Below are 27,738 nucleotides of genomic sequence, written 5' to 3'. Positions count from 1 at the left end.
TGGTGCTTAAAAGTAAGGCTCTCTAATCACTTGCATCACATCCTACTATCCAAAAAAGCACCAACTGTCAGGTCTGTTGAGCTTTAACTCACCTTGACCTTGCCGTTGGGTTGCAGCAGCTCAGTGACGGACACCTTGTCCTGCTGCAGCCGCCTCTTCACCAGCTTGGAGCAGCAGACGTTGACCGCACCTTGCACGTGCGACGCATTGTACTCCGAAAACGTCCTGCTGTCAATCACCAGCAAACGGCCCGTTCCTCTCTGGATGAGGCTCGCCAGGCGCTTGATGTCCATGGCGCTTCGCTTAGTCGGCCCTTTCTCCCCTGCCATGATGTAGGAGTGGAGTGGTCACCTTGCGTCACAGGCGCCAAGAAGAAAGGGATGGGGTGTGGAGGAAGAAGGGCAGATGAGAGAAGGAAAGGTGGAGGAAGAGATGGGGAGGAGGTGAGGTCAGTGGAGGGGGGCTACCAGCGGAGCGGGCACTGAGAGATCCATGGTGCCTGAAAAAAATAAGAAGTGTTTAGTTAGAAATGACACTGGTGTAAGAGAGCATGGCATTCAATTGTTTATTTCAATGCTAGTATTGGCCTGCAGGGACATTCAAAACCGCCAGTGTCACTTTGGAGATGCTGATGACGAGACAGCTGATCATCAGACATCAAGGGCATGATCACCTCTTATCCTGAGCTTCAGTCCACCCATACTAGTGCAATAAATACAAAGGGACAAAGACGGATTTATTTTGCCTTCATTTTCCAAACGACAGTCAGGTGCGCATTGTATTTTTGTGCATTTGTATTATCTTTTATTGGCAGACTTTGAATACTAAAATAGCCACGATGCTGAACATGAATATAAAAGTTATTTAAAGGCTTAAAAGCCAACTGGATCATCCGCCGGGATTTATCAGTCCCGAGATCTGAGGGAGTATCACACATCCAAATACAAAGCCAGAGAATCAAGTTAGACATGCACAACGCGCGTGTGTGTATTTGTATAAGTGTGTGTGTGAAGGTTGGTTGTTGTTGATTGAGGGTCTCTTGTGAGGTAGTTCATGAAACAGGAAACTGAGGGCGTGAGATAAATTAAGCCAGGGGAATTCAGAGAGCAGGTCTGGACACAGGCAAACAGCCTGTGTGACATCCTGTGTATGTGTGTGTGTGTGTGTGTGTGTGTGTGTGTGTGTGTTACAGAGAGTCGTCCATAAACTTGATGAACTGCCTCCTCCTATCTATCACTACTAATCACTGATCTCCCCCTGCTCACATTTGCCACAGCGCTTGTACATTTAACGTGAGACACCCACAATCACTTATGGGGAATTGAAACTTCGCGGACTGCATGGGTGTGTGAGAAAAAGTGCGGTAGGCTAAATATGAGCCTCACAAAAACCAGTGTGATTTGTTTGAGAGAACATAAAAAATAAAGCCTTGTGTAGGTTGAATACCATTTCCTTGGTCAACAAGGTGTCATGCAACAAGTGAGAAGGTCAGAGTGTGAATGCAATCGTGTTGTTTTATTCATCTTCAGGCACATGGTGTCATGAAAAATGTATGGGCCTCCTCTCATTTACCCCAAAGCCTAAATGGAGGTTGAAAAGGGAGAGTGCGACAGATAGAGGCGTAGAAACAGATAGTGGAGGGAGATAAAGTAGAAAAACAGAAAAAGCCTTGGTGTAATTTAACAGAAGAAACACACTATCAAATTAATCAGATCAGCAACGCATATATGCCCACTTCATGACGACTAAAATTTAAGAGGTGAAACGACAGGGGGAAATGACAAAATATCAAGCAAAAACTAATGTGTCATGTTATGATTATAACTCTTTATGTAGGCTACAAGAAACAGAAGAGACCTATGTGATGCAGGAAAACATTTTGCACACAAGAACAGTGGCGAGAAGGTGGGAGAGAAAACAGAGACTGAGAGAGAGAGAGAGAGAGAGAGAGAGAGAGAGAAAGAGACTGTGTTCTGATCGTTAGTGTCTTGGGAAGACGTCCAGGCAGCTATGCAACTTTTCACCTCTGTTCTGAGAGGGGGGAGCGGAGAGAGGAGGGTAGAGGTAACGGAGGATGTTATTCAGTGAGGATCTCTCTAGCCTAGCAACTCAGCCAGCTCGAGGTATGGGAGGGGACAATTGTGAAGATGGAGCTGGGGAAGAAACAGATGAAGAGAAAGAGACTGATTGAGAGAAGCGGGAAACATAAAGGGAAACGCGGAGTGACAAGAGAGAGAAGGGGAAAAAGAGAAATCGCTAACATGCTCACAAACTAACTTCAAGCTAACGTAAGACGTGGATGTGGTGTCGATCATGTAATCACATGACAAACACTTTGCGGGATCATTCATAACAGCATAGGCCATGCATCATTCCTCTATGGATCTGCAAAATGATCATTTTCCATCAGCTAGACTAAGGCCCATTTGTCCTATAGGCTGCTGTCCAAGCCTGAACATAGCATGTACCCACGCTGTTGCTTCCTGGCAACCCGCCGGATACACAGGAACATGGAAGAAAGAAAATCCAAATAGACAGTAGCAACTGCCTGTTGTACACACAGCCAAACTGCTGCTGAATCAGAAAGTAGCTACAGTAAAGGCATGTGCAGACACAAAGAAGCCATAACAGACAAATCTTAAAGGAAATATAGGATAGTAAAGTCAGTCAATGAAAACTGAAGTTGGTACACACACCACTCTGCACAAACATAATGCACCTTACATTGCATCTTAAGAAAGCAGCACATAAAATAATGCATAATGCATATCTAATCTGTCTGTGTCATAGTGATGACTGAACACAGGTTTCTGGATTAATACTTTGAGCAAAGTGCAATTTTGTGACCTGCAGCGACACAGCACATAAACACACTGACATAGTGACACTTCCACACTTTTCCCAGCAGCCATTCTGCAGAAATACAAAACCTAGCTGCAATGCTCCCCTACCACAAACAGCCCATGCCATATAATGACCTGCCCCATCACCTGTTATACCGTACCTTATATGGTGCGGAGCCCTTTAGCCGAGCCGCAAACAACACAGCTTCCAGGGGTGTGAATCTTTCTCTCCCCTTTTTCTGTTTCCCTGCTGCTGTGCACAACTGATGCCGCATATGTCTAATGGCGCCCGCTCTCCCACCCGCCCAGGCTCTCTCACTTTTTCTCTCTGAATCCCTCCTTCCTCCTCTATCACTCTCTTTCTTGCTCTTGAGCAGTGCAGTGAGCGGGGACGGGAGAGGGGAGGGGTGTGCAGGTTTACATGTGTGGCGAGGGAGAGACCGGTGCTCTGCAACTCTCTACGCGGCTAGACAATCATCCTTACGATAACCTCGCTCTCAGTGGACCCTGTTTGTGTGGGCAAGAAGGGGAGGAGAGAGAGAGGAGATAACAGGAGGAAGAAAAAGACACAGAGACAAAGACAGAGAGGAGGAAATATCAGAATATGGAAAGGGAGAGAAATAAGATGACGAATGATGCAGAGAGGGAGCACAGACCTCAGCATGCTCACTCAGCATAACAATCACAACCCGACCCCTTATGCAAAATCATCTTCCCTCCTCTATCTTGCATCCAGGCACGAACAATAAGGAGCAAAAACAAACAAGCTCCTCAAATCTAAAACAGGCAGCAGCCAGGAGCTTGCTGTGAGGCTCTGGCTGAACAGAGGAAAACAAGCCGAGAGGAGGGAAAGCGGAGAGACAGAGACAGCGTGTACAGGCCCGGAGCAGATTCTGTTGTTGCCATAGAAACAGCCCGGTTGGGGTGAGCAGGGGGCACGGGGAGGGTGATGGTGATGGGATGCTACTGGTGCTGACGCTGGATCAGGATACAAGAGGAGAGAGAGCTAAAACTGAGAGAGAGAGACAGCTGCATGACTACGTTGAAGTTTTCCTATTCCCCTTAAATACCTAATGGTGAGATTTTACTGTGAGGTAGTCTACAAGTTGTTGATTAAAAAGATTTGTTCTCTCTGATTTGTTCTCTGCTGTTTCAGTCTGACCCATTCTACTTCACAAATTTAGCATGAAGTATTTTTAATCTATATCTGTCCTGAGCTGGTTGAAAAACAACATCCTACACCGCTTTTCAAAAGAAGAAAAAAAACACAGTCCATGTGCAAACAAGTGCACATGGTCAAAAGCTGTAGGCGGACAAGGTCTTGCGCACCTCCTTACAGTTGAAGTTATGCAGTTACTCCTTGACTACAGGCTGAAGACAGAAGAACCAGATCAACTGGTCAATACTAAAGGATTTGTTTTAGCTTGTTGGTTAATTTGAATATCTGAATTTAACTTCAGTGGCCCTAAAGCATTGAAACTTGTATCATTAAAAGCATGAGAACCATGTGTGCTAAAGGTACATGTATGACTAAGCTGTATTTGTACAGAGCTGACACATGTTTCAACCCTAACCACAGAAAAAGTATGAAGCAAGCATATCCTTGACATTCTTATGTCTAACTGGATTTTTAAAATCGTACTAAACATGTGCAATATTTTTTTTTCTTCTTGACTATTTTTTAACTCTAACTGATTAAAGTATTAATCACATTACTTAACAACTGACTTGATTACAGATTACAGTTTTAGAGGAATGTATGTTGAAACATGACTGCAATACCTTATTCTAACTAGACAGGAAATCCATACATTTCCCCCTGACTTGTCAGGTGGAATACAGCCACACAAGTCATCAACAGACCGAACTGTTATTCTCTTTACAGCTGATAAAAAAAATACTGGTAACAAAAACAATCTGAAAAAACAAACTCGGGGAAGTAATTTTATCTCTGTAAAATGGATAAACCATGTGGACATATCCATAGGCCTTCATACAAAACCATGAGCTGAGCATGATGGGCCAGCTCAGTAATGCCATATCAGACATCAGCAAGAGAGGCAAACACAAAGAGAGCAACTGGAGGGCAACCAACGCTGATGTAATACCATCCAGGTCATTCATTAACTCCCTGCATAACGTCACCTGTGGCCAGAGCCATGAGTAGACTGATATAAAGCTGGCTCTTAGTTTGACACAATGAGAGACGTTAGTTTTTTGTTTAGACCACAAACAGTTACATCATAAGAGCATGCTGTTTACTCTGCGCCACAGGCTTTCTCTCTTAAACTAAAAGTTTGCATCTGCGTGTGTTTACACTCTGTCTCTTTTGAGTGTATATGTGTCATTTACACATTTAAAAAAAATGCTACCACATGAGACTCTGCAGGCATTCAGGCCAACACCATCAACACAGGACCTCTGCAGGATTATAGGGTCAGTGGAGAATTTAACACCAATTAAACTCAAACCCTAGGTGCTGTGTAAAAATTTCCTGTTTTGTCTGACTAACAGTCCAAAAGATGTTCAGTTTACTATCATATAAGACAGAAAAGCAGCAAATCATCACAAGTGAGAAGCTGGAACTGTGTGTGGTAATTTTCTAGACAAACAAATGACAAATGGTTAATCAATTATCAAAATAGCTGCAAATTAATTTTCTGTCAATAGACTAATCATGATTGCTTGTTTCTACTAGAGTGTTTGATTCACAATTTAAAACTTAACTATCAACCTGATTTCACATGCCATGTCCCATCACCTCATCCACAGAGCAGGCACACTAATCAGATAACATCCATATCCAGTGTTTTTCACACTGGAACTCAATCTATCTAAAACACTTATTTTATGGATGCCTATGATATGTGGTTGATAGCAATATAGTTGATGTGCCTGAATTATGTAAATAATAAAAATATGTCGATCAGAAATAGGGTTAGTAGAGTCACTAGTCTGGGTTTTGTAATACAGAAATGGCACAAATGAACAAAACGGTGCAACATGAGTGGTGCTGTTACAGTGATCATGTAATTTGGAAAAATCAGTTCCTGGTTGGCCCTGGTGGACCAGACGCATCTTCACACTGTAAACAACATGACCAGGTATAAAGCCTTCCGGTGCCCTTTAATCAATAGGCTACTCTTTTTTTAATGGGCTGCTGCAAATTGCGGGGTCATACAACAAACCGGGATTACCCGGGAATCTACCATAACAATAATCACACATATAATAATATTACCAAACAATACCAAGAATACCTGCCATGAAATACACCATATGGCGAATAGTAGCCTATACTAATAAAATTTAGAAAGTCGTTCCCCAAAAACTGCACATCTTTAGATATAGTGACCAATATAGAGATGGGATGCACAAAGAAATAGATGGGACACTGTGGCCTGTTTGATAACGTTAATAACAATGATGGAGGGTGAGCCGTCGTATAGCGCACTATAATAACCCGACCTAGATTGGAAATAAGAATAGAACACAAAGGGGACAGCGGTCATTGCCGCATCGCATAATTAGTATCAAGTAATGTTAAACAACAGGCTTATGGAAAGATTCACTGTGCGTTGTTTGAGTGGGGAAACCTGCCCTGTGTTGTTATGACGCGTGGATATTTCCGCATGCGAAAATGAACCACTCTATCGATCAGACAGGCTGTGATGATTGTAAAGCAGCAGCGCGCAAATTAAACTAAACACATAGATAAATAGGCTACATATAAAAAAAAAAAACACGTAGGCCTATTTTACCTACCTTGAAATGGTCGTACGGTAAAAGGATCAGATGATTGTCAAAATAAAAGAAGCGAGAACTTCAGCCAGGACGGGTTTAATTCCCATTATAAGACGGGCGCGCACATACGGGGGGGTGGGTGCGCGCTGACGGACTCACCGCAAGGGGGGGGCGGGGGGGCTAACGTAAGCTAGCTCTGTCGGTAGCAACGCACTTGATAAATAACAGTACATCTCGTTTCTACCAATCGATACACACAAGCACTCACCTCGGGCTCCACGCGGCTCCTGTGTGTTATTCAGCTGGCCTCCATGTGTGAGGGGACCGCGGCGGTGTCTTCATGAGGCTGGCCGGTGTTTACCTGGCTGTGTGGTGTGGCGGGGACAGACAGTGGTACAGCTGACAGAGGGTGACAGCGCCAGGAACAAACGAGACATGAAAGCGCGGCGATACGCTACAACACACCGCTGGTCGGCTCGTGGATGGACAGATTAGCTTTGCTAGGCTAAGTTATAACACAAATGGTTAGTGTGTATGTGTGTGTGTGTTGGGGAGGGAGGGAGGGGGGGTAGTTAGAGAAGGTGCACTTTAGCACTTTCTTGAACTAAAGCGATGAGGTCATGGTTCAGCAAGGAGAGGAGGAAAAAAAGTATGAGGTTGACGTCACCTCCAGCCAATCAGCGCAGACGGCTCAGGGGCTGGGTGACGTCAGCGTACTGATCCAGCAGATTAAAGGGACAGTTAGGCTTTTTTTAAAGGAGACGCGTTCATAAAGCGTGCAGTCAATCTCCTGCCATGGTGATGCACCACTGATGCAAAGATCACCACGAGCGTCATATGGTGCTGATGATTAAGTACTTATAATAAGCGTTGGTCAAGTTACTTCCAAAATGTAATACAGTAAGATGTGCTGCATAGGTGGGTTAGTGGGGGGGGTCGTTTCCCCATTAAGAAAGACGCTGTGCGCACATGGATTTGTTTGTCTGCTGGCAAAATGTTTCTTGGTGTTTGGGAATTATAAAACAAAACACCACTTGATTTCAGGTTAAAATGCGTTGTAACCAGCCTTACTGAGATTGTAAGGGGTATAATATTACCGATTTTTAGTAATGCGTTATATTACAGTTAGCCTACAGCAAAGAGCAATAGGCGACATTGTAATTGCCTTGCAACGCGTTACACGTAACACTGCTTATAGGCTAATAATAATCAGCTTCTTGTTGCTTTGATTTACTTATAAAAAAGTGTGTTTCTATGTGTTAACCCTTAAACTGTTTTTCTTACAGATTATTAGTCCTTAAAAAAAGATGCAGATGCTAATTGTATTGTGAAAATAATTTCTATAGCCCTTGTTCTTAAATTGTTATTTATACTGAGGTGCAGGGACTAATATTGATTTTATTTTATTATATTTACATCACATGATCTGACCACATGACCTTTTTAATTTAATTGCACCTAATACACTAAGCCTCAGAGCTGTCCTTCTGTGTTAGCCTGTGTCTATAAGCTGACATGTACAGTAGGCCTACAGTCTCCTTTAGATAATCATAATGATTTAAAGGACCTACACACCCACACAGGTGTGTTCAATTATTCTGGCTGATGAGACCTCTAATTGGGTAGACACTGTGCTGGGAATTACATGATGTTGCCAAACTGTGAACTAAGAATAATGATTTAGGTGTAATTTGTAACAACAAAACTAACAGGAGGTGTAAATCAAGCACAGTCTGTACAGCTCACACAGTCCTGAGAAGATCTCTAATCAGGGGACATCAAGCAAACACCTGTGTGGGTGTATTATTGGCATGTAGGGGATTTAGTAGAAATAGGTCAAAAAAATTTTGGTTTACAGAATGAACATTGATTTATCCACATGATCACATTCTCACTACCATGAATAGAACGGTTGTAATAAGTGGGTGTCGGTGTTTGAATTCAGTATTATGAATTCTCTTTGATTGAAAGCCTTTTGTTCTGTTCCTCTGCCATCGAAATGCAATAGTGAGTAAGCAGATGAATGCAGAGTGACAGAGCTGTTGGCAGGCAGTCTGTGCAATTACATTGTATATAATGACACCTAGTGGTACAGATATTGAACTGCATTCTGTGGTTCAGGAGAGAACTTATGTGGGTACAGCCAAGGTAACATCAGTTCGTAGATTCAAATCTCTTATCTATATTTTCATTACAACCTTTACATTTAAAATTCAGATAGCAATTTCCACAATAATTTGGTTTTACAGATGCACTGGCTTAAAGGGAGGAATGTGTTATTGTGTGACCGAGAGAAAGAGGGTTAGAGGGAGTCAGAGAGACAGCAACACAGATTCATGAAAATCTACCTTTATTTGGATGCAAAAACTCACAACTTAAAGCGTTACTGTAGCAGAGGAGAGGAATACTAATTGCTGGTTGGTTGTATGTCTAACTGTTTGGCTATTTCGTCATCCCCATTTTGATCAGAGGAGGAGCAGGTAAGCTTTGAAAAGAAGCACTCAAAATAAAAGCTTTTCAGTTAAGTACACTGGACATTATCAGAGGATTATGTCACAAGTCTGAAAATAGATGGTTGCATTTCTTATCAATCCCAGTCCTAGTTTCCTGTAAAAGGTCATTTTGGCAGTTTAATTTGCTAGTTGATTTGATGTTTATAAATTGGTCCGAGTTCACATAATTAATTTCATCCTCTGATAATGTTCATGACTGTTGATCTGATGCATTAAAGTCAAGATAGAAGTTGTTTGAGTGTGATTTTTGTTACTTATAAAACTGTCTTCACTGTTTTAGCTGCCTTACACATAGCAATTATTTCTCGTGTTGTCAACTGAGAGGGGCCTAGAGTCACAGACAGAATCGAGTGGGGACTGCGTAAAAACTCAGTCTGAGGTAAAATTCTCCAAGAAAACCATAAAAACATACACAGAAAGCAAAGCATATTAAAGCAAAGCCTAAAGGCAGAAAGTAATAATACTGAAGACTGAACATAATCTACTTATTTTCTATACTGTAAGGTAACTTAGGTAGTTGTCACATTTTGTTCTGTCAAATCTTGCAGTATAAACCAATGGTTTGATCCACAGTATGAGCTACATTCCATCATGGTGTAAACGGAAATATACACAAGGCATCTACTCGAAAGGATTGTATCAAAATGTTCTAAAAATATCTCTGGTTGGTTTCACAAAAGCAAACTGTATCAAAAGCATTGGCCGAGAGCAAGCAATATAATAGGCTTAAACCCTTTTACACAACAAAAAGCAGGACAACCAATCACGTCGCTTTGATTGTGGACCTATGGAGTCCCATACAGCACATGCAATCCATTAAACTCAACACAATCAAAACACAATACAGAAAAAAAAAACTTTTACAGCTGAACATCAGAGACAACCTTAGTTGGTCTATTGTGCTTCATACAGATTAGGTCTGGCCTGTCTATACAACAATCATGGGCTTCTAACTTCACAGATGTGTTCAAGCTACTGTTTAAAGCAGAGGCATCACAGATCATCACACTCTGAGGGCGCTAAGCTTCATTATAATAATGGAACATTTACAAGATAATCAATCTATGGAGCATTTATTGATGCAATGTTTTGCTTTCCTCTGCATTACACTTCCCTGTGTGTATATGTCACATTCTCCAGAGCTTTGATTGGTCTTTTCATTGATTTTTATTGACGGTCTGATTCTATTCCTGGCCTCTGTCCCCTCAGTGTCAGCGGCTCTGTGACGCCTCTGAGTGTACGTCTATGTGGCCTTAATGCAGGAGTTGTTTACTGTAAACATTATGGGCCATGAGGACTGCACAGGCAGCATGGTAAAACTGTAATACTGTAGATTGCACAGAAATCCTAATTATTTAATTAATAACCTAATTGTTATACATTCCTATGTTCCATAACATTGCACATGCCTTTAATGAACACTTAGCACCATGCAACCTGAAGATGAGGTGGCTCCTGAACGCATCAAAAGTTGAAACAGGCCCTCCATAATGATTTTTTTACATCAAAAGTCAGAGTCAATGAGAGTCAACAAGAAAAGATATGAGTTAACTTATGTTTTATGTGGACTTTTACATCTATACAGTGTTTAATATTAGGCTGGCATTTGATCACGTCTGTAGATTGAAATTATGCTGGCATTTGTAATGTAAAGGGCCCTTATTATTGATACTGTATTTGAATTTCCTCCTTACAGCAAACTGACACTGTCGCAGGTGATCTGATTATACTTCAGCTCCAGTTAAACTTTTTGATAATGGTACATATAGTATGTGCGGGGGCTATTTCAGACTAAGTATTAAATGAGGTCTTGACGACCTCAGCACTGCAAATGAAATGATGTCAGGAGTGTGGGCTTGGATTATTTCTGGATTTTTGGGGGCTATCTCAAATCCTAACCCCAATGTTTGTTCTGCTCAAAGACATACAATAAGCACAGAATTCATGTCAACCATTCAGTCCTGTCTGAGCGATCCTGTCTTGGGTGGAAAGATTAACATGGTAAGAACTTGTTAAAGGGTGAGATTGAGATGATGCTAGGTACAGTGGTGCGTACCACCAGAGGCGGTACAGTGTACAGTGGTGTGTCTCGGTCTGGGTGTGGCTGTATGGCGCTCACTCTACTCCTCAGCAGTGTGAGACAGTTGTTTCTCATACAAGCTGAGAACATGATGCACAAACTGGTACTGCTCGCACGTCTGGATCATCCCACCCCTGAGAAACACACACAGAAAGACAAGCACAATAATTCAGATAGAAAAAAGCTACAGTTTTTTCAAGCCACACAAACGATGGGGCTCTCCGGATGGTCAGTCTGTCCACCACTTTGGTCCAGATTGAGATATCTCAATAACTATTGGATGGATTGCTATGAAATGCCTCAGGCTGAAGCAGCACCATCATCAGGACAAAACTTTATTTCCTCCAACATTTTGGTTTGTAACAAAACATCTGCAAAACTACTGACATTCCCATCAGCCTTTGCTGTACCTTGTGTTTAGTTTCAATTAGCAAATGTTAGCATGCTAACATGCTAAACACCAGGGTGTCCATGGTAAACATTGAGCCTGCTTAACATCAGCATGTTAGGATTTCTGTTGTGAGCATGTTAGCATGTTGGCATTAGCATTTAACCCAAAGCTCCACTGAGCCTTAGTACAGCCCTGGTACCTCCCACGGCTGGTAGCATGACTGCACACTCTTATTCTTGTTTAGAGTATGCTAGATCTTTGGTATGGCATTCATCAAAAGCTAGGTGTGCGATTTAGTACAATTTTTACTCACCCTCTATGTTAGATAGCTAAATAACAAAATGTCTTGTAATTGCTTGTGAGACTCTTTTTTTGGTTAAAGGGATAGTAAGCAGTTGTAATCCTATACACCTTTAGTGAAATTCAACCAATATTTCCACATGGTTCGCTAGGACTCTGTTTTGTGTGTGCTCTAAAAAAAATCTGGTTTTCCTACACAGCCATGGATCTGTAAATGGAACACAAAGAAAGTGGTGTGGACCTTACCCACAACATTGTTCCAGCCACTCAGCAACAGGTGGCAGTAGTGTGCTCATGCACAGTAGCAGTGGGAGAGAGAAAGTTGTAAACAACGGTACAGTCGAAAATACTGGACATAGTGCTGGACTCTAGGTACTGTCCAATAGGACAGATGGCTGAGAAACAGCCAAAGAGGAAAAGGTTTGAAGAATACAAACTGTGAGACAAGTTATATGACCAAGCAAGTGTGAAGACCCGTGTTAACATCAGTGAGGTGTTTAAGTGCTGGATAAATCTCAGAGATTTGAAAGGAATGAAAACCGATGCGGAGGTTGCTCTGTTTCTGCTCGATAGGTGAGTAATGTTAGCTTGTTTCACACAAACAATAGGTCAGTACTGGGCAATGTGTGTCCAAGAATTTGGGGGATGGTCCCTCTGAGGGAGCACTAAAGGGAGGAGTGTATTTGTTGGGCAGTTGAGTTCAAATATCAACAATCCTTACAGAATCACTTACTATCCCTTTAAGATTGTTGCTGTAGCCCAGAGTCATATAGTTGTCTCAGTTCATCCAAATTTGAAAATGTATTTCTTGATATTAAAAGTCAAAACAGAGAATAAAATAATACAGGCAATTTATATTTTTGTAACCCAAGTACTTGGGCTACCTTTATTTTCGTACAGCAGATTTTTTGTTTCAATAAAATGTAGAAGTTACTGTAGCTACTTATCTCAGTTTTAGTTAAAACTGCACTGATGTCTCACACATTGAATTAGCCGTCATATTTTTATCTTTATTTTTTACTTTATGTGAAGTAACCCGTCCACAGTTTTAACAGCTTCAACAAAGAATAAAATGTACACTAATAATGGCTGCATTCTTCTTAGGTGTGTCTGGGTCAGGTCAGAGCTATTGTGCATGTAGACAATCTAGCAAGGCTTACTGGGAGAGTTAAATGGAAGAGAGCCATAATAAATTTTAAATTATTAGTTATCAGTATTATGTTTCCTGCTATGACAAGTTAAAATGTCTATTGTTAAAAAGGGATCTGTTAAAGTGCTTTAAAGTTAAAGTCATTTTGTGGCCACATTTGTCTCGTTAATACTCACTTATAGTATTCCAGTGACCACTTTGCTAGAAAAACATTCAAATTATGCTGTTTAAGAAATTAGGTGGCCTTTTATGTGTTTTTGGAAGTGTTAAAAGATTAACTAAATAATTTCAGTATATTGTAAGTAGGGTGTAAGTGACTTAAGTGGCGTAACAGGTTAGTAGTCCTACCTATAAACTCAAAATTTTCATTTTGGGGTAAATTGTTCAAACTTAAGCTCACAGCGACTTACTGTGATTTGGAACGAGATCAACTGAAACTAAGTCAACTAGGCTTATTTTCCACAACAAACAAAGATTTGATGCCAAAAACTAAAGATAGACCTTAGCATGGATAAGCACTAAGAATATCTCACCTGTCCAGACGGAGCTGGCAGGTGGTTCTCAGGATGTCAACCACACCCTCAGTCCTCAGCTGCTTGCACAGGATGGAGGTGGCAATGAAGCAGCCAGTTCGACCAATTCCAGCACTGCGAACAAAAAGTTGTAGGGGTAAAGGGACGGAGGAGGGTGGAGATGGAGAAAATGGATATAAAGGTGTATTGATCTGCACTGATCCCAGACTAATTTGATGAATGCCAAATCCTCCTTGGAGAAATCAGACATAAGAGTGGTTTCTATAGTAAAAACAGCAGTAAAAAGTGTTCCTCCAATATGAAACTGGGCAATTTCCCCTATGCGTGTGCCCTCTAAATCATTACAGCCACATTTAGTTATGTCCACTTACTTTTTAACTCAAAGAGCTCTGACAAGTTTTGGATTTTGAATTCAACTGTATAAGTTTTCGAAAGTTAAACCTGCATCATTCACTGTGTTGACTATTTGAGACTCTTGTCATATATGTTCGTGTTGATTGAACTTGGGTACGTAAGTTATCAGTTGAAAAGAAAATGCTGGTGTGCGGGGATGGGAACAAGAGAAAAAAAAATAGTTGCTGTGTCTTTTGAATTTGTTCTTTAATCCATGGCAAAGCTGAAGCATGGACATAATATTCATGTGATGTATTCAAATTCCAACTAAAATATAGACACTTTCGTGGAAAACAATAAAGGACTCGTGCCACCGGTGGAGAGGGAACCTGACAACCGCCTTATACATGTAAATTGAAACAAATTTGGAATTTAAATCCTGGAATGGAAAGTAGTGTAAATGTGGTTAAGTTGTTGTAACTTCAAACTGAGAATTAGAATAATGCACGTCGGTTAGACTAGTTAAGGGATGTTTTCTTGCACTGATAAAGTAAAAGAATTCTTTGTTTTAACTGAAAGTATAAAGTTGAAACAAGTTATAAAAACTTCAGTCAACTAACAAAACAACGTTGAGACAACTAGAAACAAAAGCAATCTTCAACTTGTATTTTCAAGGCAGCAGGTGAACTTAGTGAAGTTGAACTAATGTGAAATATCTCACAGTGTCTATTATTGACATGGGATTATTATAGGCCTTTTGACTCAGAGCCTTCTGAACACATATTTCATGTGTCACGAACAAGCTACTTTTGTACCTGCAGTGGACAATTATAGGGCCAGCGGAGGGTGGGGCTTCCTCTCGGGCCCTTTCCACTTCCTGCACCAGCTCCAGAAGAGGTGGTGCCTTATCTGGAGTCTTCTGATCAGGCCACGAGGTGTACCAGTACTGCCGCAGACTGCGCTCCTCTTCCTCACACTGGTACACACACACACAGACACATCGACACACAAACACACAGACGGGCATTCAGGCATAAAATACGAACGTGATCATTGTTGTGCACACATGCACATGAGACAGTGAATGATTTCTGATCAGCCTGTTGCTCTGTATGTATATACAAATTGTTACTTTGGTGACAACAATGAACGCAGAGCAAGGCAGCAAAAAAAGAGTGAGGGTTATAAAAGAGCCTACATAGTCTATTCCTCCCTTGCATATACTATAACATAATCAAATCCATCAGCTGCCTCTGTTCACTTAATGCCAGTCTGACAACAAGTTGAATAAACAACAAGCTTTTAACTCAGAACACAGTTATAAAATGATCCCCTGGTGCTTAGTAATCAGATGCAGGCTGCATTTAGTTAATTATCATGTTTGGCTTGCTAAATGCCAACACCACAATGATCCCAAATTAAATATAAAGCACCCATCATGAACACATGAATGGAAATGAAAAGTAACAGGAATGCTGAGTAAACCACTGCCCAACACACACATCTGTGTTGAGTCTGAGTACACACTGACAGTTTGATGAATCTGTCTGATAAAAACAACAACAAGAAAAACCATTTACTTTGGCACAAAGTAAACTTGGGTAGTGTTTGCTTGGTATGTTGAGAGGTCTGCAAGCCTGCAATGAAAGTATGTATTACGTGGTCTAATATTAATGATGAGATCAGATGTGTGGAAACAACCAATCATCTCACACTTAGCCAGTTGTCGACCGATATATTCCAGGTAACAGCAAGGTTTTGGTCCAGGTTTTGAGATATCTATCTCTGAGATTGTTACTGCCACAACAATACAATGGATGGAAATCATTTGTGTTGCTATCAGCTTTCAAAAAATACATTTAAAAAATCCAACAACAACTTTTCATTCCCAAAACAATGCCCTTATCACTCTGAATAATGTACAGAATACACCTTTAGTAGTTTTATAGGCACATTTGTGTAGTAAAATATATATATATATATATACATATACATATATAATAATACAAATTGTTCACTGTGAGCTTTGTAAATTATCCTGAATAAAGTGGGTGTTTGTTCTGGAAAGAGTAATTGCTGTTGCGTTTTTAGCCACACTGGTGGTGTGGCTCTCTGTCTATCTAACACTTTACAGTATTTCACACTGAAATATCTCAAGACTTATTGGGTGAATTGCCATAAAATGTGGTACAGACATTCATGTCCCCCTCAGGATGAATTATAATGACTGGTCATTCCATAACTTTTCACCTAGCTCCATCGTCAGGTCAAAATGATTTCTAATACTTTGAGCGATGACCAAAATACCTGCAAAACTAATGACCATCAATGTAGTCAGGCAATGTTAGCATACTAATACGCTAAACTAAGAAGCTGAACACGGTAGACATATCTGCTAAACATGTGTCACCAGTTAGCAAAGCACCGCTGTCCCTGAGTACAGCCTCACAGAAGCACTAATGTCTCTTGTAGAGTCTTAGTTATTCTTACCTTTTAATACAAAGTTTCTATGCTGTGAGCACCAGAAATTAAAATACATTCACCTCCATTATAGTCAAAGATAAAACCAAAGGTATCTGCATAGCTAGACACCACTGGAGATAAGTGCAAAAATAGCATTTTTGCAATTTGTTCGAAGTGACTCTTCAATGTACTGTTTTCTGTGACCTATGGACTGTCTGTCTTTGTCTTACCTTCAAAGTAAACACCCTTAGACTGTAGTCATCCTCCTGGGTTACCGTGATAACGGTGATCTCGATGCCCTCATGGGTCACAGTGTCCTCAGGCCAGTACTCTGCACATTTCTGCAAAACACAATGAACACATAAGTGGATATTTTTACCCATCCCATTATCATCTGTCCATTCATCCATTAATGCATCCAACATCATCATCTTCATCATCATCCTGCATGTCACTGACCTCGTTTTTCTCCTCCAGGTTGGTAATCATCACTATGATTGGACTTCTCTCCTGCCACACCATCCTCCAGAAGTCTCCCACTGTGTTCACGGTAGGACCCTGGGTGGCAATGTATGCACGCTCCTCACCCCCATAACCCTGCGCGCGCACACACACACACACACACACACACACACGCAGGTCATATGTTTCTCCTAACTGTGAGTACGAGACACTGAGTTGTTGTTGAGATCAGTGTTGTGCTGGTGCAATATTTTGCTTATAAATACACTATTTTCACTTACTTTGAGATAATTAGCATTGATGTAGGTAGTGAGGAAATCATCTTCATCTTGTGACTTCAAGATCACTCTACTGTGTGTGTCTGGAGGTGGACAGTATGAGATAACGATGACAAAGAGAGAAAGAGATGGGTTGTAATTCAAAGAAGATGGAAGATCAGATTTATGCAGACATACTGTATTACAGCTCAGTTTTATTGCAAGGTTGGTTTGTGTATCTGTGTGTGCTGTGTCTCTCAGTGTGAGTATCAATTTTCTGGTGCAGAGACAAGCCTTTTTACAAACACATCTCAGCTAAATAGTTGATGAGTATGTGAAATTATTAAAGAGAAGCAAGCCCAAAAGCAGCTTTTTACAAAATTTACAACTTTTTCGTGACCGTTGTACTCACTGGGTAAGATGGTTTTGTAGCGGTTCTTTCTCACCAGCCCTGGGTAGTTGTACTCCTTAGGGTCCACAAAGTTCATGGGAGTTTCCTGCCGATGGGCACAGAACAATAGGTGCAACAACAATCAGTCCTTGCAGAAAATGGAGGGGAGGTCCTTGCCATGCCTTCTACAAGGCAACAAAACTGTTGCCGTCTAATTGGACGTTGTCAAAATTCTACGGACAACTCATGTATGATCTTAAACACACATCTTTCTGCCTAGCAGACACTGGAATCCTCGTGGGTTTTTGTATGCAAATATGCCTCTATCTATCCTTCCTTTGCCTACTAACAGACAGTGGAAAAGCTTACGGGTGTGTACAGAGTTCTGCTGGGTGAGTGTTCAATTGTGCTTGCGTCTGTGTGTGTGTGTGTGTGTGTGTCAGTGTACTTTTTTTCCGTCTCTGTTCATCCCTGTTAATCTAAAGCGTGTAGGTGGGTGAGCTGCTGTTGCTGCGCTCACATAAAACTCAGCCTGCAGGCTCTGGTCCTCCATGGCCCGTGTGTGTAGCATGGCAGGGGTCAAGGTGTGTGTTCCCTCTCTGAGGTACTCCTGGGCCGACTGGTCTCTGGGGGAGAGCTGGGCACCGTAGCCGTAGGGCTCAGTGCAGCCCGGTGTACACATATCCAAGGTCAGGGAAACATTGGAGCCCCTCCTGCGTGATGACACATATTAAATCATACATAGGCATATAGATGAATAGTATTTGTTTACCTGTCAGTTATGTACAAATTTGGATTTAACATATAGCAGATGCCTTCCCTATCCTCCAGATTCAGATCTATATATAAATGCAAACAAATAAACCCAATTCTCTTATTTTCAAAAATAATTTCCACCCTGCAGCCATGTGCAGGCCACTCTAACCTCTCCTGAAGCCCCACTGGTGTGACTGTGAGGGTGGCGGCATCACCCTCCGTCCTGGTGTCGGTGCCCATTTCAAAGACCGGCGTCTGGGGTACACGGTCCATGTCCAGCAGATCCTCCTGAGCGTCCGTCCACTCTGACAGGGTGAAGGAGGGCTGGCGGCTCACAGACTGACGCCTATCACCAATGTCCCGCGACACTGTTCCTGACGACCACAAGCCAGTGCCATAATGCCACTTACACACCATGTGGATGACCTGTGGAGAGGTTAGTGGAAGGAAGGAAGGAGTGAACAGCATTTTCCCATTTGAATTCACCAAAGACTGTCATGTTCCTTCGAGGTAAATTACAAAAATTGAAGTCCACCATAATCTCACATTACGCAAAAATAACCAAATATTGTTAGGGTAGAAATTGAATTGTCCGTCCAGTGTTTTACCATGAGAACACAGATGGCTACCCCAATGCCTGCAGTTCCATGGACAATCCAGTTGTGCTGTTTGGTGTTTACCACCTCCCTCATCAACACCATGGACTGGCCAGTGCATAGAGAGAAAGACAGGGAAAGAGGCAGTTAGACGCAACACTAGATTCAGCATATCTGCAAGGTTTTTCCTCGATCCAATCCAAAAAGATTCAGAACTGATACTCACGTCCATTCCGAAAATCGGGTAGCAGGGTAAGACAAAGCCAAGGTAGAAGTCAATGATCTGCAGTGCTTTGTAGATGGAAGAGAGCGGCCCGTTTCCTTCCACCACAAAAAACACCCAGTACCCCTGAGAGGAGAGAAGGAGGTAAAGCAGATTGTCACTGTGCACTCTCCATTCATTCACGCACTGGTAATCAGGCAGCACTGTGGCTACTCTCAGGTGAAAAGCGAACAGAAGAAAAGAAGATGCAGCCATAACAAATATGTAAATTGACCAGATGCAATCATGGTCGCATTTACAAGGCTCTCGTCTATTTTTTTTTTCTTCTTTTTTTTTCACATTTGATAATGTTACACCTGTCCTTTTATTCTTGAATGAATGAAATATGTAATCAACAGAGAGAGACAGAAATGGGAAGAGGGACTGAATGTTAAAGAGAGGTCCAATTTTAGCTCAAAACTTGCCAGAATAACGTTCACTTTCGACTAAAGCACTTCAGTATTCAGTATAAGTATTCAGATCATTTACTTAAATAAAAGTACTAATACCTCACTGTAAAATACCCTGTAAAGTAAAAGTACTACATTGAAAATGTTACTTAAGTAAATGTATGTAAGTATAATCAGGAAAATTTACTTAAAGTATTGAAAGTACTCTTTGCAGAATAAAAAAAATATTCCCTGTGACAATTTTATATATTATATCATTAAATTATTATTACTGATGCATTAATGGAAATGCAGGATTTTACTGTTGTAGTTGGTTGAAGTTGAACTATTTTGTATCATACTGCAATTAATGACTTTTTTCATTATGGATTACAGTAATCTGCTAATAATGTTTAATTAATCAATTGTAAAAAGAAAATTAAATTGATAGCAAATTCATTAAAATAATCAAAAGTAAAAGCAGCAAATCTTCAACTTTGTAAAGGTGGAACCATGAAATGTTTTAACATGAAACATTAATTTTTAGGACAATTCTAAATAGTTGTCAATTTAATGTCTGTCCATCCACAAATGTACCAGCTGTAAACTGTTAGTTTAATTTATAACAATACATCATCATTTTTTAAAGTCTTTATATGTCCTGTGTTTAAAAAGCTTACTTTGTGAAGTAAACTTCACTAACTGAAATAACTGAAGCTTTCAGATACATGTAGTGGAGTAAAAAGTACAATATTTCCCTCTAAGATGTATTGGAGTAGAAGTAGTGGGATGAAAAGAAAATAGTCAAGTAAAGTACAAAATACCTCTAACTCGTACTTAAGTACAGTACTTCAGTAAATATACTTAGTCCACCACTGGATGCATATGAAAAGAAAAATAAGGGTCAAGGTGAGAGAATAGTTTTTGTTCAAATGTTACCGTCATGTGTCATTTGCATTGCTAATGTTGCAATTACACTACTGTGGATTTTTCATACAGGTCTACACTAGCCTACATGCTGAGCTGAAGACCAAAGCCTGTGCATAAAGGTCATCTTAAGCAGACATTTGAGTGAAAAAATCTTCAAACAAGTAAAGATTTTATCCATGTTTTCTTTTTCTGGTTTCACATACTGTGACTTGGGAGACGACAAACAGTGCAGCCCAGCAGTGGATCTCAATCACCAGCGCGTACACCTTGTGCATAAACACTTCCTCTCCCTGTTTGCTTTGGCCCCCTGTGGGTCCATCTTTGCATTTTGGGAGTCCATCTTTTTTAAGGACTCCGTCGCCTATTTTTTCAGTCTTTGTGGGCTCATCCAGCCAGACGGGGTCCTCATCGGGCCTCAGGAAAATGGAGTCCTCAGTGTGGGAACGGGTGGAGCTGCTCAGCCGGCGGGTCATGATCCCCCTGTTAAATAAGGCTGTTTTGTATTAAAGATATCTGACATGGATTCTGACTCTGTTTTTTGACATTTACTTATTTATTATGTATTTGATATCTACGCTCTCTGAAAATCTAACAAAATAATGAGAGATTAATATCTTCAAGCATGTCCAAAAACATTGTTTAAATGAAATAAGCAGTGTGTGCTTTAGTTGTTGTTTTAACCCCTTATAAACATTAACAGTGTCAATATGGGTAGTGTTATGGGGTTAAGGTGTTTTATGGTTTTATATTGCTTTTTTAGAGCTTTGACAAGGTATTAAATTATAACAACATTTAACTTGCAGACATACTTCAAACAAAATAAAGGTTTTTCTGTTCACAATTGTGAACAATTCTTGGTAAGTAAATGTCTAATTTTATTCTAATTCTTTCTTACTGTAATATACGTGTATGTTTTGTTGTTTATTTTGCCTGATATGTTCAGATTCAAAACTTCAGAATCACCACCTTAAGGTACCTCAGTGGAATTCAAACCCACAACCGTAGCGTTAGTAGCTTAGTGCTCTAACAAACAGTGCCACAAAGGACCACTACAGTGGCTTCAGTATATACAATACAATACTGTAAAATACACATAATTTTTTGTTATAGTATTTGTTACATTTGATTATACAAAATCGATATGTTGCAATAAAAGTTTGTTTCTTGCATCAATGATTGGAGATTGATTGTTTTTTGCATCAATAAATAAAAATAATAAAATAATGCACATGCACAGAAGAAAACTCTTCCACTTCTATCACAAGCTAGCAGTTTTTGTCAGGTTGTGTGTTTTTAAATGAACGTGGATATGACAGAAAGGTTTGCTTCTATTCCACAGGACTATTCAGATGTATAGCTAAGCAGCTTGGAGTGGCTCTCATCTCCGGATCCTCTTGTCTTCCTCAGATTGGACTCTTTGTGTGAATGTGTGTGTGTCTGTGTGTTTAAGGGAGAGAAAGTGTGTGTACGTGTGTGTGTTTGAGAGGGAGAAAGTGTGTGAATGTGTGTGAGTGTGTGTGTGTGTGTGAGAGAGAGAGAGAGAGGCTCTATTGTGGAGAGATGAGTCAGGGGTAGTGTGTTTACAGCCCTGTCCGTCGCCTTGGCAACAGAGTGGCTCTCATCCCTCTCATCCGTCCTGAGCATTATCATCTACTGACAACACACACACACACACATCCTCTGTGTATCAGTCAGCAGTGTATTCAAAGCCCTTTTCCGCCCTGCTTTTTGTCCTTCAACCATTAATAAAGGTGTTTGCTGATTACCGCCACGTGGTTTGTGTGCGGATGTGTGAATGCGGGGGCCTGTGAGAGTGGTGGTGTAGGCTACTGTTTGCGCACATGTAGCTTTTGTCAGAATGTGTTGCTGATGGCTAAATTTGTCATGAGTGAGTTCGGAGCAAGTTTTCATCAATGGCTACCGAACCAACAATGCAGAAGAAAATTACTGGATTGTCAAAAAGGAAAACAAACAAAACTATACATCCTGTCACATGACTCACCTATGATAGATGGCAGCGAACTGGGGAGGGAGTCAGATCACATGATCAAGTTAAATCCTGTATCCTGTGGCAACCAGCCGCTGTCAGCCATTGTGAGACAAATCTGAAGGACAGCAGACAACAGCCAAAGTTACACCTCACATGCTCAATATTTAAAGAATGAAGGACAGAGGAAACAAAAAACAGGAATTACAGGCCATTTAAACACATCCCACCGTGTTGTGTCCAAAATGCTACACGTACAGCAGAGACGCCTTACGACTCAAACTCAACTGGTCACACTGAGACAGGTTCAGTGGAGTAGCACCCTTGTCAGCTCCCAGCTGTGCTTTCATGAGCGGAGGATGGTGATGTAAGGCGACACAGTAAACTGTCAATATTTCTTCCCCTCTCCTTTCTTTCTCTGCCTCTCTCAGCCTCTCGCTCCCTCCCTAAGAGGCAGGGATGATTCGAGCCAGACTAAGCAGACACCCTCAGAAATACATTCAGATTGCTCCAGTCGAATCAGTATGCACGGAGTCGAGCCTTCTCTGCTCTCCTCTCTCTCATCTCCCCTCCTCTCCTTCTGTGCCACTGGACCCTGTTGAACGAATGAGGTGAGCTCAGCGGAATATGAGACCACACCAGTAGCAGGAGCTATCTGTCTGTGTGTGTGTGTGTGTGTGCGCGCGCGTGTGTGTGTGAATGGGAGAGTGCAGGTGTTGAACAGAGGGGAGCTGCTGTGAGTCCTTTTCTATCTCTCTTTGCTTGCTGCGAAGGTGGTTTTGAAGTGATGACGCCAGTTAGCCCGGCCCGTAGTCATGGCAACGTGCATACATATACAACATACACACACATAAAGTATACACACACGCACACACACACACACACACACACACACATATAGATTGTGTTGTATAAGAGAAACTTCTTCCGTTTTAAACAATGGACAGACAGGTAGATGAGTGGATGGAGGGATGAATGGGAGGAAAAGCGGCTCTTTTTTTTCTGAAGGTTGTCTGAAGCAATGACGCAGTGAGGTTGGCGTTTTGGTAACTGTGGCAATCAACATACAATAGCGTGCACACACGCACTTTGCAAGACACACCACATGAAAAATGAAAAACACAAACATACACTGTGACAATAGTCACGCTTGTCTAAAAAAAAATCTTCCTGTGAAAAAGAAGAATTCTGCCTCTCTGCTTTTATTCTTTGAGGTATATTTCTTAGTTTTTCAGTCCCTTGCTTTGGCTGCCAAGTGCTTGCCTGGTGAATTGTCTCATACATTTAATCAGGGATGTAGCTGGGATTTTTGAAATATTAAGGTCATAAGTACCAATACCCCTCAGAAAGTTTTGACCAGACACCAAAAATAAAGTGTCAAATTCTTTATGAATGAATATGAATCAGTTATGTCTGCCTTTTATTTCCCAACATGCTGTTTTGTCACTGCCAGGATTTCTTGTAGGGATATACTAAAACATGTTTTACTGATACGCCTGAAGGTAGCAGAATTTATATATAGTGAGGTGGAAAATTAGAATTAGGAATGTAATGTCCCCCTCGTCCCAGAAATAATGCTGAGGAGTGACCTTGGGTCTTCCTCAATGGTATTCAACCCTTTTACCCTTTCATATTTTTTCTCTTTGAGCTTTCAGATAATTAAAATTACCTTATTTCACAATATATGTTGTTTCATGTGTATTCTGTCTCAGCTTGACAGTCTCTGTGACTGACTAAACCAACCTACACTGACAAGCTAAATATTCTAGTACGAGGAAGTAACTTAAATAAAACACCATTGACAGACAATGATCCCTAACTCCAATAAGCAATGACATCCTTATTTAAACACAGAATTCTGAGAAAAATGTACAACCAGGCCAAGTGGATTCATGGCAAATAAGTCAAACCTGGGAGATGCAGCCTCATTCCTCAGTGAAGGTCTACTGTCTTTGGGTCCTTACAAACACCACCCCCTCAGTCTTCAAATAGAGTATGCGTGTATAGTGTTGCCATTGATCTGCATCCATGCAAAGCACCCAGCATCCAGCTGAGTCTAAACGCCATACAATAAGCCTCTATCCCAGGAGAAATACAGGGCCAGGAATGACTGTCTGCTGACAGCTGTGTAGAGCTCTATTTCCGGCAATCAGAAACAAGGGGAATTAACGTGATCTCTTTTTTTTTTTTGTGACAGCTGGCTCATGTTTTAATGGACATTCCTGATGCTTCCAAGTGTCTTTCTCTGGAAATATAATGTGTTCAAATCTGCTTTTCTACTCTCTCTTTTTTTAATGGTCAGGATTTGTTTTGCTTCGTCTAATGTGCCCCCGTCATTACAGCAAAATCTCAGTACAGCAGCTGCTCCTGTTTTCAGGTGAATCAAAAGTGAGTGATGTATCGAGTGTGTCATTGAAGTGCTGAATGTGGCACGGAGACGAGGTAAGAGGACGCTCTTATTGAAAGTGATGATAGGATGGTAACGTGAGATAAAGTCACGAGGGCCAAGACCTGCTTCATCAACCTTTCTCTGTCATATACACACACACACACACAAACACACACGCACGGATAAAATCTTGATATCAATCCACACATAAGCTCACAATGACCTTAAAATAAAATACTCAGCAGGCCTGCAGCTGCCTCTTGTACATCACAGAGACAGATAAACAATCAGCTCTATTGTTTACATACACTCCTACAATCTCTTGCTTCAGTTCTAGGGGCATTTCAAAGAGAAATTTCATTAACACACCGTATAAACTTACAATTCAGCCAAAGCTATACTTTATGAATAATTGAAATGTACTGCATAGCGAATTGATTTACTGGCTGCTGGAGACAAATTTGGATTCCCAGTGACAAAGGATTGTGTTACATGATTGCACTGCATCAAAACACCAGTGCAGGAATGCCATTCTCTGTCATTCATATTAAGACAAAACACCATTCATATCACGTACATGGCTACGGTGAGCTAGAGCGACCACACAGTGCAGAGCTGGATGGATTAGTAATGAATCACCCAGGGAGGTGGACTGTTGCATCTCTCTCTGGTAACTCCCACATTGTCACATAGACATGATACAACACAGAGGAAACCAAGCTTTGAATGATGAGAGAGGAAACACGCATAGTTGTAACAGTATCGAAATTTTTGATGATCTGAAAATAAACATGCACATACAGAGGCTACATCATGGATCCCTACCTTTTTACAGCCAGGAAAGCGCAGCAACCATGCAAACCATCAGGGTTTTGCTGAGGAATTGATATTCACCTCATGTCGCACGGGGGTGGGGGGTGGGGGAAGAGGGACAGACAGAGGGAGTACAGGAGGGCTGGAACAATCCCTCACCCAGAGACTTAAGTCTGGTTAGGATAAGTCCTCTTACCTGGCTGAGCCCGTCTTCACATTGCCATCTGGCGCTCTGCTCCCTCCGAGCCAAAGACCAGGAGCCAAACACCAAGAACCACGCCAATCCCTTTACTGCTCCTCTGTCTGGGAGAAAAAGGAGTGAGAAGGAGACAGACGGACAGCGAGAGGACGTGTGTGAGGTTAGGAGAGGCAGAATCTACGGATGTGTGTGAGTGCGTATGTGTGTGTGTGTGTGTGTGTGTGTGTGTGAGAAAGAGAGATGGATAAGAAGTATAAAAGTCTGATGGGTTTTCTGTTGTTTTTATCCTGGAGGAGAGAGAGATCCACAGGCGGCAGCTTCGTCTAGGTATATGCAGCAAGAGGCTGTACGGTAGCCTTGGCAACAGAGCCAGAAAAAGGGAGAGCGAGTGAGCGAGTGAGCGAGGGAGCTGGAGAGCGAGAGAGAGAGAGAGACTGTGTGTATGTGTGTATTAATCACAATGTGGGCACATGAATCTGTTCATACAGTCACATTATGGGGACTCACCCCCAAAGGATAGTTCCCACCTGGTAAACTGTTACATTTTAAGGTTAAAGGATAAGGCTGGTGATATTCTATATTATAATTACTGTCAACAAACCCTATAAAAATACCAACAGCAAATGTATTCTGCTAACAAGTATTGCATCACCAAAGCCTGACATAGCTTATTCCTCCCTGCCCATAAACCTCCACCGCTACCCAAAAACACATCAGTGAGCTACGCCATTGCACTGGGTGACATGTCCGTTCATTACCATGAACACGGGCATTGTAGTTTATTTTGCATCAATCCTCCACCATCCTCCTGTCGTAAATGCTCATTAAAGCATCGAATGTGTATTACTCTGCAGCAGAAAATAGTCCCCCACAAATGCACTGTTTACTCCAGTTTGAGAAATGTTTGCTAAAAACCACAGTGCCCAGCTGTTCTATGAAATTACTTAGCCTTTAAAAAAAATTAAACAGTATATTACTCAGTAGGAACAAATGAGTTTCAGGCAGAGAGCCGATGACAGGGTAGGGAAGTATTAAAAGACAGAATAATACATTGGTGGTTTTGGTCTTTCCATGGGATTTGCTGACAATAAGAAAAATACAGAATATTTAAATCCTTATCTTTTAGGGCAAGTCTAAGTCAATGCAACGTCCCCCTAAGTGACAAAAACATGTTTGTTTGTGTGTGTGCGTGGTGGGGTGGTGAGGGGTGGATCACAACACATCCCTGAGCAGTGAACACCCCCCACTGCCACCTCCTCTGCTTCCAAGTTGTAGGCTCTGCCACCCACCTCTCTCACCCTGTTTCTCATCTCATCTTGAGTGAGAAACACGTCATCACCCAGTTCTTTACTCTTTTTCCGCTCTTCGTCGTTTTTTTTTATCAACCCCATGCTCTCGTTGCTCTTGCTTATCCTCTCGCGCAGTCCATCTTGCTTCCTACGCTCTCCTCCCTCCCCCTCTGTTGCTCTCTCTCTCTCTCTCTCTCTCTCTCTCTCTCGCTCTCCTTACAACCCCATGGCATTCTTGTTGTCTCCTCCCTTCAGTGTGTTCTGCTCTCTCTCTCTCCCTCCTTCCTGTCTTGCCATATGGTAGCTTTTCCCTGTCAGCTCTCTGAACTGACCAGCAGAAAATAGCCACTCTCTGATCAACAAAAATTCATATGTCATTATTTTTTACAGCATTGACAAAGCATGTTGTGAAAAAAAAAACTGCAAATGACATGCACTATACTACACTAGTGTATATAAATACACTATACAACAAGCACTATACTATACTAGTGTATATAAATACACTATACAACAAGCACTATACTACACTAGTGTATATAAATACACTATACAACAAACACTATACTATACTAGTGTATATTACTACACTATACAACAAGCACTATACTACACTAGTGTATATAAATACACTATACAACAAACACTATACTATACTAGTGTATATT

The 27,738-nt window shown here is 41.3% G+C and overlaps 2 protein-coding genes and 1 long non-coding RNA gene across 4 annotated transcripts in view; 1 reads left to right on the top strand and 2 right to left on the bottom strand.

The window, feature by feature from the left end:
* Positions 1-7,129, bottom strand: part of dusp8a (dual specificity phosphatase 8a) — a 40,740-nt gene extending 33,611 nt beyond the window's left edge. The window contains exons 1-2 of one of the 2 annotated variants that reach the window (XM_046038094.1): positions 6,856-7,129; positions 93-499 (exon numbers count right to left, since the gene is read on the bottom strand). In XM_046038094.1, the coding sequence (XP_045894050.1) occupies positions 93-329 (237 nt within the window). In that variant the 5' untranslated portion in view covers positions 330-499; positions 6,856-7,129. Of the gene's footprint in view, positions 1-92; positions 500-6,608; positions 6,678-6,855 lie in introns of those variants that run through there. The other variant, XM_046038095.1, reaches the window with a different exon arrangement.
* A 4,091-nt stretch (positions 7,130-11,220) lies between these two features.
* On the bottom strand, positions 11,221-20,868 carry LOC123961922 (tyrosine-protein phosphatase non-receptor type 5-like). The gene is made up of 12 exons (XM_046037727.1): positions 20,597-20,868; positions 19,039-19,161; positions 18,825-18,920; positions 18,386-18,642; positions 17,981-18,173; positions 17,482-17,566; positions 17,094-17,173; positions 16,810-16,947; positions 16,581-16,691; positions 14,703-14,863; positions 13,555-13,668; positions 11,221-11,314 (listed from the first exon to the last, which is right to left on the bottom strand). Exons 1-12 carry the CDS (start codon positions 20,864-20,866, stop codon positions 11,221-11,223), a joined length of 1,722 nt encoding a protein of 573 aa, XP_045893683.1. The 5' UTR covers positions 20,867-20,868.
* On the top strand, positions 14,714-21,272 carry LOC123961923. The gene is made up of 4 exons (XR_006822806.1): positions 14,714-14,866; positions 16,828-16,900; positions 18,365-18,652; positions 20,463-21,272. It is a non-coding gene; the product is annotated as an uncharacterized LOC123961923 (long non-coding RNA).
* The last annotated feature ends 6,466 nt before the right edge of the window (positions 21,273-27,738 follow it).

The sequence above is a fragment of the Micropterus dolomieu genome, linkage group LG22 (assembly GCF_021292245.1).
Source record: "Micropterus dolomieu isolate WLL.071019.BEF.003 ecotype Adirondacks linkage group LG22, ASM2129224v1, whole genome shotgun sequence".
NCBI lineage: Eukaryota > Metazoa > Chordata > Actinopteri > Centrarchiformes > Centrarchidae > Micropterus > Micropterus dolomieu.
This window is presented reverse-complemented; position numbering and strand designations above follow the sequence as displayed.

Coding starts and splice junctions, on each gene's coding strand:
- LOC123961922 (XM_046037727.1), bottom strand. CDS start 20,866: ATGACCCGCCGGCTGAGCAGCTCCACCCGTTCCCACACTGAGGACTCC. Junction 17,567..17,980: donor GCCTGCAGGCTGAGTTTTAT/GTGAGCGCAGCA, acceptor GCCCATCGGCAG/GAAACTCCCATGAACTTTGT. Junction 13,669..14,702: donor CCTATAATTGTCCACTGCAG/GTACAAAAGTAG, acceptor TTTTGTTCGCAG/TGCTGGAATTGGTCGAACTG.